The sequence below is a fragment of the Littorina saxatilis genome, linkage group LG9, assembly GCF_037325665.1.
Source record: "Littorina saxatilis isolate snail1 linkage group LG9, US_GU_Lsax_2.0, whole genome shotgun sequence".
NCBI classification, from domain to species: Eukaryota; Metazoa; Mollusca; class Gastropoda; order Littorinimorpha; family Littorinidae; genus Littorina; species Littorina saxatilis.
Genome location: NC_090253.1, coordinates 4,457,663 through 4,473,268, shown reverse-complemented (window position 1 = coordinate 4,473,268; position 15,606 = coordinate 4,457,663). Strand labels below are relative to the sequence as shown.

The window sequence follows — 15,606 nt, the reverse complement described above, 5'->3', positions numbered from 1 at the left end:
GAGAGAGAGAGAGAGAGAGAGAGAGAGAGAGAGAGAGAGAGAGAGAGAGAGAGAGAGAGAGAGAGAGAGAGAGAGAGAGAGAGAGAGAGAGAGAGAGAGAGAGAGAGAGAGAGAGAGAGAGAGAGAGAGAGAGAGAGAGAGAGAGAGAGAGAGAGAGAGAGAGAGAGAGAGAGAGAGAGAGAGAGAGAGAGAGAGAGAGAGAGAGAGAGAGAGAGAGAGAGAGAGAGAGAGAGAGAGAGAGAGAGAGAGAGAGAGAGAGAGAGAGAGAGAGAGAGAGAGAGAGAGAGAGAGAGAGAGAGAGAGAGAGAGAGAGAGAGAGAGAGAGAGAGAGAGAGAATCATGTACACACAGATGGACGACTTCGCTTGGGGTATGTACTGCCCGGCAGTACACATCTACTTTATTTTTATATATTTAATTTTCAGAGCTTGTTTTTAATCCAAATATAACATATTTATATGTTTTTGGAATCAGAATATGATGGAGAATAAGATGAACGTAAATTTGGATCGTTTTATAAATTTTAATTTTTTTTTACAATTTTCAGATTTTTAATGACCAACGTCATTAATTAATTTTTAAGCCACCAAGCTGAAATGCAATACCGAAGTCCGGGCTTCGTCGAAGATTACTTGACCAAAATTTCAACCAATTTGGTTAAAAAATGAGAGCGTGACAGTGCCGCCTCAACTTTCACGAAAAGCCGGATATGACGTCATCAAAGACATTTATCAAAAAAATGAAAAAAACGTTCTAGGGGATTTCATACCCAGGAACTCTCATGTCAAATTTCATAAAGATCGGTCCTGTAGTTTAGTCTGAATCGCTCTACACACACACACACACACACAGACACACGCACATACACCACGACCCTTGTCTCGATTCCCCCCTCGATGTTGAAACATTTAGTCATAACTTGACTAAATGTAAAAAGGAATGCTCTCAGATTTCAAGCGCATATAATTATATAAATGTTCACTGCTGTGTTTTAGATGTATAATACACGCCATAATTTCCTGTCTTGCTTTATTCAACTGATGAAAACCTGCATATGAAATGAGAAAATTTTAACCCTGAGAGAGTTTTTTTTTCCCACACTTGATTTGATGCTTGTAACTCTTCTTTGTTATTTTCTTATTTCAAATGTTTCTTTAGGAAAGGTTATCCCTTCCCTTCATTTCCCTGGGCGCAGTTTTTAGTACAGTGGAACTTTTAGGACCTCTACAAAATCTGAGAAAATCAGGTCTTAAAAAGGAGGGAGTCTTAAAATGGGGGTAAATTAACAGATGTTAATTGTTATGAAAAGAAATCTGAAAAATCAAGGTCTTAAAATGGGGGGTCTTAAAATGGGGGGTCTTAATATGGGGGATCTTAATATGGGGGGTCTTAATATGGGGGTTCCACTGTATCTCCAATGGACAACCAAGTAATTGCATCACATTCATGATCTCTATTCTTTTCCCTGTCCAGAAATACAGCGATCCGCAGCTTGCTGTCTGTCAACGTTCCGTGCCCGCCTGTCAGCCGATCGCAGGAACTCAACAAGCAGACGCAGGGACCTTCCAGTGAAAACGATGACACGCTCGTTGACGATGACACCGACGTTGACCTTGACCTTGAAGCAGAAGGCGGCAGGAATGCTGGTGATGCAGGGAGCAGAGAGAAGGAAAGGGAGAGTGGCCATACATTGTTTGATGACAGAACTGCCACAGAAAGGGAGTTTGGTGCTGTGAAAAACGTCTTTCCCGAAAACGGATTGCGGCAGTGTCAGACTGTCAGTGGTTTTGAGTTTTCAAAACAGTTTTCGCTTTTCGATCAGCACAGACACGAATCTGACGCTGATGAATATGTGCCTCCGTCGCCGACAAAATCGGTGACTCGTAAAGTGGCAACGCTGCAGTCACGGCTAAACGCTGCCAACGACACTGCAGCACTTTTACAGAAATTGACGGCACAGGCAGGGGTCCTGTCGTCAGGGTATGGTCAGTCAGACCATGGCGAGAAAAACGTGGGAGAGAATGTGTACAGGGAGGAGAACGGCGGGGACAATTCTCTCTTGTCAACATCCGTGTCAAGGCCTCAACCTTTTGTGATAGGAGGAAAGAAAGGCGAAGAGTCTGGTAACGTGTTTGGCAGTGACGGTCGCAAAGATGAACGACTATCAGATGATGATGATTCTGATGAGGCTACCATTGAAGAGAATGATGACAAAAGCTCATCAAGTGAAGAGCAGGGCTTGGACGAGGGGAGGGATCAGCAACGCCATCCTGACAGCAGTGACAATGAGAGGGGAACAGCGAGGGATCAGCAACGCCATCCTGACAGCAGTGACAATGACTATGGTGCGTCTAATGGCGATGGCAACAAGAATAACAACAGGTTTGATTTCGACGACGAAGACGAATGGACGAGCGGTGGGCCTCAAGCATTCAGCTCCCAGTCGTCTGGCCAGCAGGGTAAGGTGGAACTGGCTGCATGTGTGATACAGTGGAACCCCTCATTTAAGGCCCCCTAAATTAAGACTTCCTCCCTGTTAACCTTGTTTTCTCATATTTTATAATAATAATAATAATAATGGACATTTATTAATCGCCCCTTCTCACAAGAGCTCACGGCGATTTACATATTAATTTCTGCCGTGTGAGATGGAATTTTTTACACAATACATCACGCATTCACATCGGCCAGTAAATCTCAAGCCATTACGGCGAATATTTACTTTTTACGGCCTGTTATTCCAAGTCACATAGGTATTTGGTGGACAATTTTTGACTCACATGCGAAGCAAAAGTGAGTCTATGTACTCACCCGAGTCGTCCGTCCGTCCGTCCGTCCGGACGTCCGGACGTCCGGACGTCCGTCCGTCCGGAAAACTTTAACGTTGGATATTTCTTGGACACTATTCAGTCTATCAGTACCAAATTTGGCAAGATGGTGTATGATGACAAGGCCCCAAAAAACATACATAGCATCTTGACCTTGCTTCAAGGTCAAGGTCGCAGGGGCCATAAATGTTGCCTAAAAAACAGCTATTTTTCACATTTTTCACATTTTCTCTGAAGTTTTTGAGATTGAATACCTCACCTATATATGATATATAGGGCAAAGTAAGCCCCATCTTTTGATACCAGTTTGGTTTACCTTGCTTCAAGGTCAAGGTCACAGGAGCTCTTCAAAGTTGGATTGTATACATATTTTGAAGTGACCTTGACCCTGAACTATGGAAGATAACTGTTTCAAACTTAAAAATTATGTGGGGCACATGTTATGCTTTCATCATGAGACACATTTGGTCACATTTGATCAAGGTCAAGGTCACTTTGACCCTTATGAAATGTGACCAAAATAAGGTAGTGAACCACTAAAAGTGACCATATCTCATGGTAGAAAGAGCCAATAAGCACCATTGTACTTCCTATGTCTTGAATTAACAGCTTTGTGTTGCATGACCTTGGATGACCTTGACCTTGGGTCAATGTCACATGTATTTTGGTAGGAAAAATGTGTAAAGCAGTTCTTAGTGTATGATGTCATTGCTAGGTTTAGGTCAAGCATGTGAGTCGTATGGGCTTTGCCCTTCTTGTTATCTATGCCTATACAATTTTGCCAGGAAAGACCCTTTTGTCAATCGTGGGATCTTTAACGTGCACACCCCAATGTAGTGTACACGAAGGGACCTTGGTTTTTCGTCTCATCCGAAAGACTCTGTTCATAAGCTGTGTAAATGTTCCTCCATTGCATCGCGCCCCCTAATTGGCGTAGAGGCGCGTCCCCCGGGTGGTGGATGGGGGAGCCTTCTCTACTAACTTCTGAGAGAAGGTCGCATCACTCTCGATGCCGTGAACCTAATTAGGATCTTTTTCTTGTTTCTTTATTTCTGCCTCCCCAAAGTCCTTTTACTTTCCTTTTCTCACCCTTAAAATTCTTCACTTATTACCCTTGTTAAGTGGTTCTTGTATAGAATATAGTCAATGTTTGTAAAGATTTTAGTCAAGCAGTATGTAAGAAATGTTTAGTCCTTTGTGCTGGAAACTTGCATTCTCCCAGTAAGGTCATATATTGTACTACGTTGCAAGCCCCTGGAGCAATTTTTTGATTAGTGCTTTTGTGAACAAGAAACACTTAACAAGTGGCTCTATCCCATCTCCCCCCTTTCCCCTATCCCATCTCCCCCCTTTCCCTTGTCGCGATATAACCTTCGTGGTTGAAAACGACGTTAAACACCAAATAAAGAAAGAAAGAAAGTAGCTCCATTGTGAGATTCCCTCCCTTTAAGACCTAATTCTCTTTCATTTTTGGAGGTCTCACAAGGGGGGTTCCACTGTATTGTTGGATTTTGTTGCTGAAGATACGTCGATAGAACAAAAGAGAAGAAAATAAAAATAAAAGAAGATATGCTTTCATGGCACTGAAGGTACTGTCCACATTCAACAACTAACCAGAGGGAGAAAGAGTGTGTTTGTGTTCACGGAACAGAAAAACTGAGAAAACAGGGTAAAGGGCGGAAGTCTTGTACATGCAGTTATATGAGGCTCTTTTTAACAGAGGTTTCATTGTATCAATAAAAATAATAAAAATAATAAAAATACTATGACCAGAGGAAGAGAGAAGAGAGAGTGTTTGTGTTTATGTTAGTGTGTACCATGTTCACAGAACAGCACATCTGAAAAAAACTGTGTCTTAACTCATTGTCTCCCAGGTACGGATATATCCGTACCCACTAAAATGGCTCTATCTGACCAGGTACGGATATATCGGTCAGACTGTTAGCTTCAGTCGCTTCCTGTAAGGTCCATCTAACGCCTGCATTCCAGCGTGTTGATACACAGTTACTACACAGTTACTACACAGTTACTACACAGTTACTACAAGTCTGAGTGACCTGCTGCAGCACAGCTGGTCTCGGCTAAAAAAAAACTTGGTCAACATAGGTGGAGTAGAAAGTGTTAAACTTAAAGGGGAAGAGATTTCACTGTAATAACAATAACTTTATTTTTTTAATCTTACGATCAGATTCTGCTGGAGCAGGGGACTCGACACCTCCGACGTCCAAACTGATGTCACGGCTGTTCCCTAAGCTGAATCCCAAACCCACAGCTACCCAACAGCAGGTCAGTGTCAGTTAGGGTGTGAGTTGTCAGTTTGAGTTCCAAATGGACTTTTTGTAATGTTTATCATCATGTATGCAGATGAGACAATGACAAAAGGTGACGTTTTCATGTCAGTATGTCCCAAATGACATCACCAGTACATTTTTCATTCTATCTAATCTGTTTTCGTTCTATTTTTTCTAATAACATGCGTTAACAATTGATTGCCAACTGGAATGGAAGAGCACAAAAAGTGTAACTTGATATGTAGTTTCTCTAGAGGGAAAAACATCTTCCACTTTCATGTCAGTGTGTCCCATGCAACATACATTTGCCAAACAGCTATGAGTAAGTAGATTATTTGTTAGTGGTATGGAACATACTGATCAACAATCAAAGTCAGTTTTCACATTCATTTTCTACCTACAGGCAAATCCAGCTAACTCACAAACGGTTAAGTAAAAAATTCGCTTAGCACACAAAGAAATTCTGGTCCGGAATTATCCCTCTTTATCTATGTGTACAAAGTACCCTGAGCTCGAAATGGGATTTCTCTTACGTAAGTCGAAAGACGGATAGCACACAACAGAAAGTCAGTCCCAAAGACAAAGTTTACTCTCGAAACACGAAACTTGGCGTCTCACACTAGCGCATTGTGTAACCTTATTCCCTTCTTCTCTACACGGACGCCACACCGACTGGTCAGTCGGCACGCAATAAAGTAGGAGTAAGGAGAATTATCCAACTCCAAGAAAACATTCTGAAAAAGGTGGGGAAGTGGTAACAAGGCAGTGAACGCACTCACCATGCACTGACATCATACGAAAGCAGCCACACAAACACAGCACAGAGGCAGAGGCAGGTGTGCAGATGCTTTGTGAGAATAAGCGTTGAAAACCAGTTTGATTAAAAAAATAAAAAAACAGCAGATAGAGCCGCATGTCATAATCATTCTTCTTGTCTGCATGCCGATCTTGTGGCAGTGACTTTTCACTCTTCAGTCGGACTGTACACAAACCGCTCTCACTCTCCCTCACTGACTACCCTAAGCCCTGACAACTGATCCTTGGAAATTGTTTGGAAGAGTACACCTCTCTATTTCTCTCCAATGCTCTTCCTGCTGACTTCAGTGACACCGGACACCCCACTGAGTTTAGCCAGCTACCCCCCCCCCCCCCCTCTCTCTCTCCCCCCAGCCATGTACTGTTTGGTGCTGTGGCCAGAGAGGTGTCACCGGCTAATTGAGGCCAGCTGCACTGTTCACTCAGAGCAAAACTAGTTGACTGTGTCTAACTTTTGACAAAGCAACACAACTGAAGGGTTCACAGATTAGGTAACCGACTCACTGGTCAAGGCTGCAGGGAAACAAGAGTATCTTGTCAATGAAAGAGGTTACACAGATACGCGATGCTGAGAACGGTGGCCGATTTTTCACTCTCTTTCTCGGAGGGCCTTCATCATTGCAGGGACTGCTGTAAAGAAATGCTTGCTCAGAAACTAACTCTTTTTGCATTGAAACATGCACCAGAACTGGTGGACACCATCGACAATGTCAAACATGAAATCGAAGCAGTTTGCTTGAGGAAACGGTCGTCAGCAACTCAAACTTCTCTGTTTTCTTTTTTTAAGAAAATCTAAGGTGACTTTCTTTGTGGCCCCGCCCCCTCCCTCTGTAAGGACCCCCCTCCATAAGGACCGATTTTGTCAACATTTTCAAGGTCGCTAGAGAGGGGTTCCACTGTACTATGACCAAGTCGAAATTTCGGATAGGACACAATAACAATTCGGTCCCTTCAATTTCATCTTATCCGGATTTGCCTGTATTTCTTATTTGTTTATTCTTTTGGCAATGGTGAAATGTCAGCAATCGTGTGTCATTCGGGACAGTAGACATGACACCTGACCTTTTGTCACTGTCTCAGATGCATCATAATTGAACATTATTAAAATGAATTGATGATTAATCTTTTACCGTGCTGTTGTCACATCGGTAATTTGCTTTCTGGATATTTTGATTGCATCATGTGAAAATAAAGTCATTGGAATGATCCTGTACTTTTTTTTTTTTAAAGTGTAAGTGTTTAGTATCACTTAATGATGCCACCTTCTGATAGAAATGTCAAACTTACTCTCACTTTTGGCGAGGGATTTTTCCCATAGTCAACTTTGTGCAGACTCTCCTCGGTGGCCTAAGACTCTCGTGTGCAGCACGATAAAGAACCCAAGTTCACAGCGAAAGTCTCAGGGCTTGGAAACATGAATATAATACGCATGCAGGATAAAAAAGAAAAAATGGGAAGCATCGTATACTGCATGGCAGCTCGCTTTCCCCAGGGAGAAAGCAGCCCGAATTTCCATGAGGGTAACCTCACAGGACTATATCAATCTTATCATTATCCTTTTCCTTTTGCAGCATCAACAGAAGATGCAGATGGCGTCTTCAACAAGCGTGGGAGATGGCATCCAGTCCAAAGTCCTGAGAGAGAAGCTGGCAGAGTTGGAAACTGAGATTGAGAAATTCCGCACGGAGAATGCAGCGCTGGATAAACTGAGACGCGATCGAGAGGAGGTGAGTTTTTGTTTGTGTATTTAGGTTTTTTACATTTAGTCAAGTTTTGACTAAATGTTTTAACGTAGAGGGGGGAATCGAGATGAGGGTCGTGATGTATGTGTGTATGTGTGTGTGTGTGTGTGTGTGTGTGTGTGTGTGTGTAGAGCGATTCAGAGAAAACTACTGGACCGATCTTCATAAAACTTGACATGAGAGATCCTGAGTATGGTATCTCCAGACGTTTTTTTTCATTATTTTGATAAATAGCTTTGATGACGTCATATCTGGATATGACGTCATAAAAGACATTTATCAAAATAATGAAAAAAAACGTCTGGGGATTTCATACCCAGGAACTCTCATGTCAAATTTCATAAAGATCGGTCCAGTAGTTTAGTCTGAATCGCTCTACACACACACACTGACACACACACACACACACACACACACACGCACGCACGCACATACACCACGACCCTCGTCTCGATTCCCCCTCTACGTTAAAACATTTAGTCAAAACTTGACTAAATGTAAAAACAGCCACAAAAACCTACACTTCCAGTTCTTCTCTAATCTTTGTATTCATCATCTTCATCTTCTTCGGCGTCGGGTACCAGCAGCCTATCTGGGGCACTTGTATTGCTGGTCAGTCCTGCGTAATAGCTGTAGAACTGCTGGGGTATGACCCCAAGCCGGCACAACTCCAGCAGATCTCGCGTTTTTGCTTCTGAGATTGGAAGTTTGTCAACATAGAGGTTGGTCAAGTGCACGACACCCGGAGAACGTCCTCGGCGACTGCCTGTGCCTGTGACTTTAACCGTTTCAAAGTCACCAACAAAGTCGTACTTATAGCTCAACACTTCCTGATCCGTTTTTAGGTAACGCAGCCACCTGATGTTAAGCCATTGCACACGGTTTCCTTTTAGGTTAACCTTTGTGTTGCGCAATGACGAGGCAGCTGCGGACTTGAAGTCAATGATGTCAGGGTGACTCAGAGGCACAAGGTCTGTGAAAGGGTCCGTCTTTCCGGCCATTTGCACCACTGTGTCCCACTGGTGAGGCACAACTGTGAAAGGGTCCATCTTTCCGGCCATTTGCACCACTGTGTCCCGCTGGTGAGGCACAACTGTGAAAGGGTCCGTCTTTCTGGCCATTTGCACCACTGTGTCCCGCTGGTGAGGCACAACTGTGAAAGGGTCCGTCTTTCTGGCCATTTGCACCACTGTGTCCCACTGGTGAGACACGTACACTGATGTACACTGATGTACACTGATGTACACTGATGTACACTGATGTACACTGTTTGGCCTTTTCTACTCTTTGATGTATTGTGTCCGACTCCATCTGGGTGTGGCCCCTTATTAGAAACTTCTGGTCAATAATGTTGATGGGCAAGTTCTGCACTGCATGAAGGAGTGCAGCAGACACGTATTGGTTCCGATGTTGTCCACCACAGCAGTCAGAATAAAAAATAACGTGCTTGACCAGCCTGGAAAGGGTCGCAGATACATGAAGAGACAAGTGGCAATCTCACACGCGCCTTTTCTACCTTCTGTTTCATTCCACAGGAAGCATGTTGCCCTGCTGTCACCAAGACTGAAAAATGATACTGTAAGTTATAAACACGATTATCAAGACAATTTTCCAGTCTTTTAATTTGTTCTGTTGTGTGAAATGCTACAGGGACTGAACAAGCTTAAGGAGGAGATAGCACGTTTCGAGCAAGAGAAGAGCGATGAGTTGAGACGCCTGGAAGAATTCAAAGCACAGGAAACTAAAAAGCTGAAGTAAGTTTTACCAGCAGAGGCCACAGTAAAGTACCTCATGGCACGAAGCACAGAATACTTATGTGCTTTCTGCGCTTTACAAAAGAAACCGAAGAGTTCAAAGTGCGGTTATTTAAAAAAAAACTCATCTAAGTTTTACAGTTTTACAAGCATAGGTGACAATAAAGTCTCAGTCTTAAGAAAATGTTCCCGGTATGCTGTTGGGAAGATTGCCCATTATTTGGACAGCAAACTTTCATTAGCATTGTGTGAGTAGAAAAAACAAACTAGAATCAACAGTTCATGATTTTGTGTGCGTTCAAGACTGTGCTTGCTAAAATGTATCAGAAAGCAGAAGTTTATTAGCTGCATGAGAATGTGCATGTACGTACTTTGTGTTTCTGTCTCTGTTATTTTGATTGTAAATGGTGTTTTTGATGCTGTCCTCAGACATGAGCGCAAGCTGTTTGAGACGTACCAGAAACAGGTGCGATCCATGCCGGACAAGAAAGACAGGGAAGAAATTGAAACCTTGAAAAGACAGGTAAGTTCGTCATCTCTACAGAAAACATAATTTTCATTTTATTTAATGAAATACATGCTTTTGAAAGAATTTAAAAAAAAAATTGTGTTGACCTCGGTTGCATGCATATTTTTTGCCCGCTTTATTTATTTGTTTTTTCTTCTTTTCTTTTAAAATAATTGTTCTTTGCCTCAACAGGGGCAATAACCATCCCAAGAAAAGGAAGAGTAGGATGGAGAAAGAACCATGAATAGTGAATTAACATGTACATGTACTTTGTCTATTAAAACACAAGAATAGTTTGTTTATGAAACGTTTAATTTTTGACAAAACAAAGCATTCACATGTACGACGACCCATGGTCTTCATAGGGGACAGACAAACGAACAATTAATATGAGATGAACAACACTTATCTGATAATGGGTTTCTAATCTCGGGCAAGGCGGTGCTGTCGCTGAAAGGAATAACAAAATGAGTTTCTTTGAAATTGAAATTGCTTTGTCCTTGTCTCTGTTTTAGCAAATGACTTGATACAAATTTGGTCTAATTGTTTTTTCACAGCTGACTGATCTTCAAGATGAGATGAAGCGTAAAGAGAGTCGCTGGACATCGACCCAAACCCGGCTGAAGACGCGCATCACTGAACTGGAAGGGGAGAATGCTGAGATGCGCGAAGAGATGAAAATGATGGAGCGTAAACGGTTGGAATGGATGCAGACACGCGGTGCACACAAACCAACACAACCCCAGGTAAGGTTTTTAAAAGTCGGCAATAGTGTATACCATCACACATTTCTCCAGGCCTTTACATGGGACAATAGTGTATACCATCACACATTTCTCCAGGCCTTTACATGGGACAATAGTGTATACCATCACACATTTCTCCAGTCCTTTACATGGGACAATAGTGTATACCATCACACATTTCTCCAGGCCTTTACATGGGACAATAGTGTATACCATCACACATTTCTCCAGGCCTTTACATGGGACAATAGTGTATACCATCACACATTTCTCCAGTCCTTTACATGGGACAATAGTGTATACCATCACACATTTCTCCAGGCCTTTACATGGGACAATAGTGTATACCATCACACATTTCTCCAGTCCTTTACATGGGACAATAGTGTATACCATCACACATTTCTCCAGGCCTTTACATGGGACAATAGTGTATACCATCACACATTTCTCCAGGCCTTTACATGGGACAATAGTGTATACCATCACACATTTCTCCAGGCCTTTACATGGGACTAAAGCATTCTTCCACTTGGACACATACCAACATTCCACAGCCTTGCTGCTTCTTGTGCAGTGGGGAAAAACCAACCCACCTCTGCACACAATGCATACGGGCTGCATATTTTTGTCATGTGTCAAATTGAAAGAGTGCACTTCTTCCAGCTTAGAAGCCTGGGAGGATCTATCATCAGTTCTTCTTGTCGTTCGCTGTTGCTGTCAACATTTCATTTTTGCCATTTGCGTGGATCTATAGTTGGTTAAGGTGCGCCTGTTGGCCCAGATCCTCCGACTTCAGCCCAGTTTCTTTCAGAGTTACCCTGCCCTTATAGTTCCTGGCTCAAAAACCTAACCCTGGGAACACATCTTGGATTTCTTACCGGGGGGTCCCACCCCAGGGCTAGAGCTTTCAATGCGGCTCTTACTCGCATGGTGTAATCGTCATCGGACACGTAGGGCATTTTATAAGGTAGTCAATGCCATCTGCCAACCCACCCCGTCCTGGTAGAGACACCGCTAGTTGGTCCGGGACTGCTTATTCTATATTCGCAGCTGGCCCCCATATCTTGGGGCTGTTTCCCTATCCGCCACCTGGGGACCCGCCGGGTTGAGGATAGTCGGCCCGCTACTGAATTGGAAGTAGTCTGTTCATGATTTACAAGATGGTCTTGTTGGCAAGTACCTTGAGCAATGCTGAGAATTGATGAGAATAGAAAGGAGATGAACAGGGAAGATTAAGAGTGACAAGTGTTCTTATCATGGATGGATGGATGGATGGATGGATGGATGGATGGATGGATGGATGGATGGATGGATAAGATTTACAGTCCAGTGAGGTTACCCTCATGGAAATTCGGGCTGCTTTCTCCCCGGGGAAAGCGAGCTGCCATACATACGGCGCTACCCATATTTTTTTTTCCTGCATGCGTGTATTCATGTTTCCTGTAAGCAGTAAAGAAGGAACTTTTACACATTGATGATAGGGGTGATGTGACCAAGAATTTTGCTGTGTCATTATGGCACAGCAAGGTTTTTCTGCGTTGAACATTTCTGAACTTATGTGAGGACCTCAGAAAATGATAAGCTGAGTTTAACCTCAGAAAATGATAAGCTGAGTTTGACCTCAGAAAATGATAAGCTGAGTGTGACCTCAGAAAATGATAAGCTGAGTTTGACCTCAGAAAATGATAAGCTGAGTTTGACCTCAGAAAATGATAAGCTGAGTTTGACCTCAGAAAATGATAAGCTGAGTTTGACCTCAGAAAATGATAAGCTGAGTTTGACCTCAGAAAATGATAAGCTGAGTTTGACCTCAGAAAATGATAAGCTGAGTTTGACCTCAGAAAATGATAAGCTGAGTTTAAGTACAGTGGATTTTCCCTTTTAAGACCTCCCATTTTAAGACCCTGCTTTCTCAGACACTGTGTTGATAACCTGTGTGAATGTACCTTCGTTTTAACACTCCCTTTCTTTAAAGACCTGATTTTGTGAGATGTTTGGAGGTCTTAAAGTGGGGGGGGGGGGGGTTTCCACAGTAGTAGTATGATTGCATCCAATGCTGACGCTCGCTCTTTATTCCACAGCAGACGACCACGACCACGAAGGCAACCCCGCGTAGCAGCACCCCCACTAGTGAAACGCGTGCCATCAACAACGGCATCAACTCCAACCACATCACATCCGTTGCCAATGGCGGTCGCATCAGGCCCCCTCCCAATCATTCCGGAGCCGTTACTATGACAACGCACATGAACGGAGCAGGGGCCGCAGGGACGGCGGGGTCAAGGGGCGGAGGTCACAGCGGGTCTGGTGGAGAGTCCATGCCACGGGATCAGCCTGCCACGCCATCCATGATAGAAGGGTGAGAGACTGTCTGATGTTATTGACAGGCGGCTGCTTTACTCACAAGAGTTCTTTTTTTAGTTTTGTTTTGACAAGCTTTATGTGAATGGCATACTGGTTGTGGATACGACCTAGTGGGTTCTTTATGAAGCATCCTGGCTCTTAGTATGCTTTGTGCAAAAACAACAAAAAAGAATAATGACAGCAGCAGCAGTAGCAGCAACACCCCCACCCCCACCCCCCCCCCCAGCATTCTGCTTTACCTCTACAATGGAACCTCCCTTTTGAGACCTTCACAAATCTGAGAAAATGGGGTCGTTAAAAGGAGGGTGGCTTGAAATGGGGGTCATTTTACAGAGGTTATGAACAGAAAGTCAGAAAATGAGGTCTTTAAAATGAGGTCTTTAAAATGAGGTCTTTAAAATGAGGTCTTTAAAATGAGGTCTTTAAAATAAGGTCTTTAAAATGAGGTCTTTAAAATAAGGTCTTTAAAATGAGGTCTTTAAAATGAGGTCTTTAAAATGAGGTCTTTAAAATGAGGTCTTTAAAATGAGGTCTTTAAAATGAGGTCTTTAAAATGAGGTCTTTAAAATAAGGTCTTTAAAATGAGGTCTTTAAAATAAGGTCTTTAATATGAGGTCTTTAAAATGAGGTCTTTAAAATGAGGTCTTTAAAATGAGGTCTTTAAAATAAGGTCTTTAAAATGAGGTCTTTAAAATAAGGTCTTTAAAATGAGGTCTTTAAAATAAGGTCTTTAAAATGAGGTCTTTAAAATAAGGTCTTTAAAATAAGGTCTTTAAAATGAGGTCTTTAAAATGAGGTCTTTAAAATGAGGGAGTCTATGGGGGGTCTTAAAAGGGGGTCCCACTGTAGTTTCAACAATGCACACTTTGAACAGGATCACCCTACACTACATTGTATGAAATATCCTTTGTACTCTTTTTTTTTTAACATCATTTTTCTGTTGCTACCAGGGTGTCGCCAGCAGCAATGGCTGATGGAGGGGACGGCAGTGCTAGCTTCATGGCAGAACCCTCCACCGCTCGGCCGGCACTGGATCGGCCCACTGTCGACAAGGGCAACGGACAGTACGAGGAAACTCAATATTCCGATGGCAAGGTCAGTGCGGGAGTGATACATTTTCACTTTTACACCCCCGGTATAGGGGTGTGTATAGGATTCGGTCGATGTGTTTGTTTGTTTGTGTGTTTGTGTTCGCATATAGATCTCAAGAATGAACGGACCGATCGTCACCAAACTTGGTGAACAGGTTCTATACATTCCTGAGACGGTCCTTACAAAAATTGGGACCAGTCAAACACACGGTTAGGGAGTTATTGGTGGATTAAGATTCTACAAGGACTTATAGAGGGACATATTAATGGTCAAAGGGAAATAACCATCTCAGTTGGTGGCAGTGAGAATGGTAAGGACGGGGGTGTTTTTCCTACCTCGGAGGAATTTCTTGTTTTTTTCATTTTTGTTCTCATTACTTTATTGTCCCATCGCTGGGAAATTCGGGTCGCTTCCTCCCAGTGGAAAGCTAGCAGTAACAGAGTCACGCTACCCAGGTGTATACGTGTTTAGGTGTAATCAGCCACCTGCACTTAAGTGGTGACACAGGGGTGGAACATGGATACCGTCTCTGAGTCTGCACATAAAGTTGACCGGCCCGGCCCGGATTGGAACCTGCAACTCTAGGATCGCAGGTCCAGTGCTCTACCAACTGAGCTACCGGGCCCCCCACAGTAGACTAGGGCAACGGACAGTACAAATTGTTATTCTCTCAGGTACCAGGAGACTGATTCTGCATAGCCCTCACTTACTCTATTACACATGTCTTATTCATTTTGAGCGCTAACGGTAGCTCAGGTAGCGCCGGGTAGCTCAGTTGGTAGAGCACTGGACTTGTGATCGGAAGGTCGCAGGTTCGAATTCGGGCCGGGACGGACACGGGTCAACTTTATGTGCAGACCCAGAGACGGAAGCCATGTCCCACCCCCGTGTCATCACAATGGCACGTAAAAGACCGTAAGTGCAGGTGGCTGAATACACCTAAACACGCAGATACCTGGGTAGCGCGACTCCGTTGCTGCTAGCTTTCCACTGGGAGGAAGCGACCCGAATTTCCCAGCGAAGGGACAATAAAGTAATGAAAATGAAAATGAAAATCAAAAACTTTGTTTATGGGAGCGATATGGTTGTGAAGAATGAGGCAAGGTATAACAATAAAGAAAACACAACAGAAAGCAGTGTGTCGGTTTTTCTTGTCCAATAGTTTGTCAGGCTTTACCTGACTTCCTCAGGGTGAGTTTTGGTAAAGTGCTGTCTCTGTTTTGAGAACGATAAAGTTCAGAAAGTGAGTTTCGGGTAATGAGAATGGATTTTAAAGTAAAAGCAAGATTACTTACTCCAGAAGAACAAAACAATGGGAGAAAACAGGGTCTTGGAACAGGAGAAAACAGGGTCTTGGAACAGGAGAAAACAGGGTCTTGGAACAGGAGAAAACAGGGTCTTGGAACAGGAGAAAACAGGGTCTTGGAACAGGAGAGGAACTTGTCATCCAAGGTGTGTTGAA

At 43.2% G+C, this 15,606-nt stretch overlaps 1 protein-coding gene across 2 annotated transcripts in view; it reads left to right on the top strand.

Moving 5' to 3' along the window:
* LOC138975102 (centromere protein J-like) overlaps window positions 1–15,606 on the top strand; it is a 43,067-nt gene that overhangs the window by 16,796 nt on the left and 10,665 nt on the right. Inside the window, exons 11-18 of one of the 2 annotated variants that reach the window (XM_070347755.1) lie at window positions 1,474–2,459; window positions 5,017–5,114; window positions 7,507–7,662; window positions 9,328–9,431; window positions 9,861–9,954; window positions 10,497–10,685; window positions 12,773–13,047; window positions 14,003–14,147. In XM_070347755.1, the coding sequence (XP_070203856.1) occupies window positions 1,474–2,459; window positions 5,017–5,114; window positions 7,507–7,662; window positions 9,328–9,431; window positions 9,861–9,954; window positions 10,497–10,685; window positions 12,773–13,047; window positions 14,003–14,147 (2,047 nt within the window). Of the gene's footprint in view, window positions 1–1,473; window positions 2,460–5,016; window positions 5,115–7,506; window positions 7,663–9,327; window positions 9,432–9,860; window positions 9,955–10,496; window positions 10,686–12,769; window positions 13,048–14,002; window positions 14,148–15,606 lie in introns of both variants that reach the window. The other variant, XM_070347754.1, reaches the window with a different exon arrangement.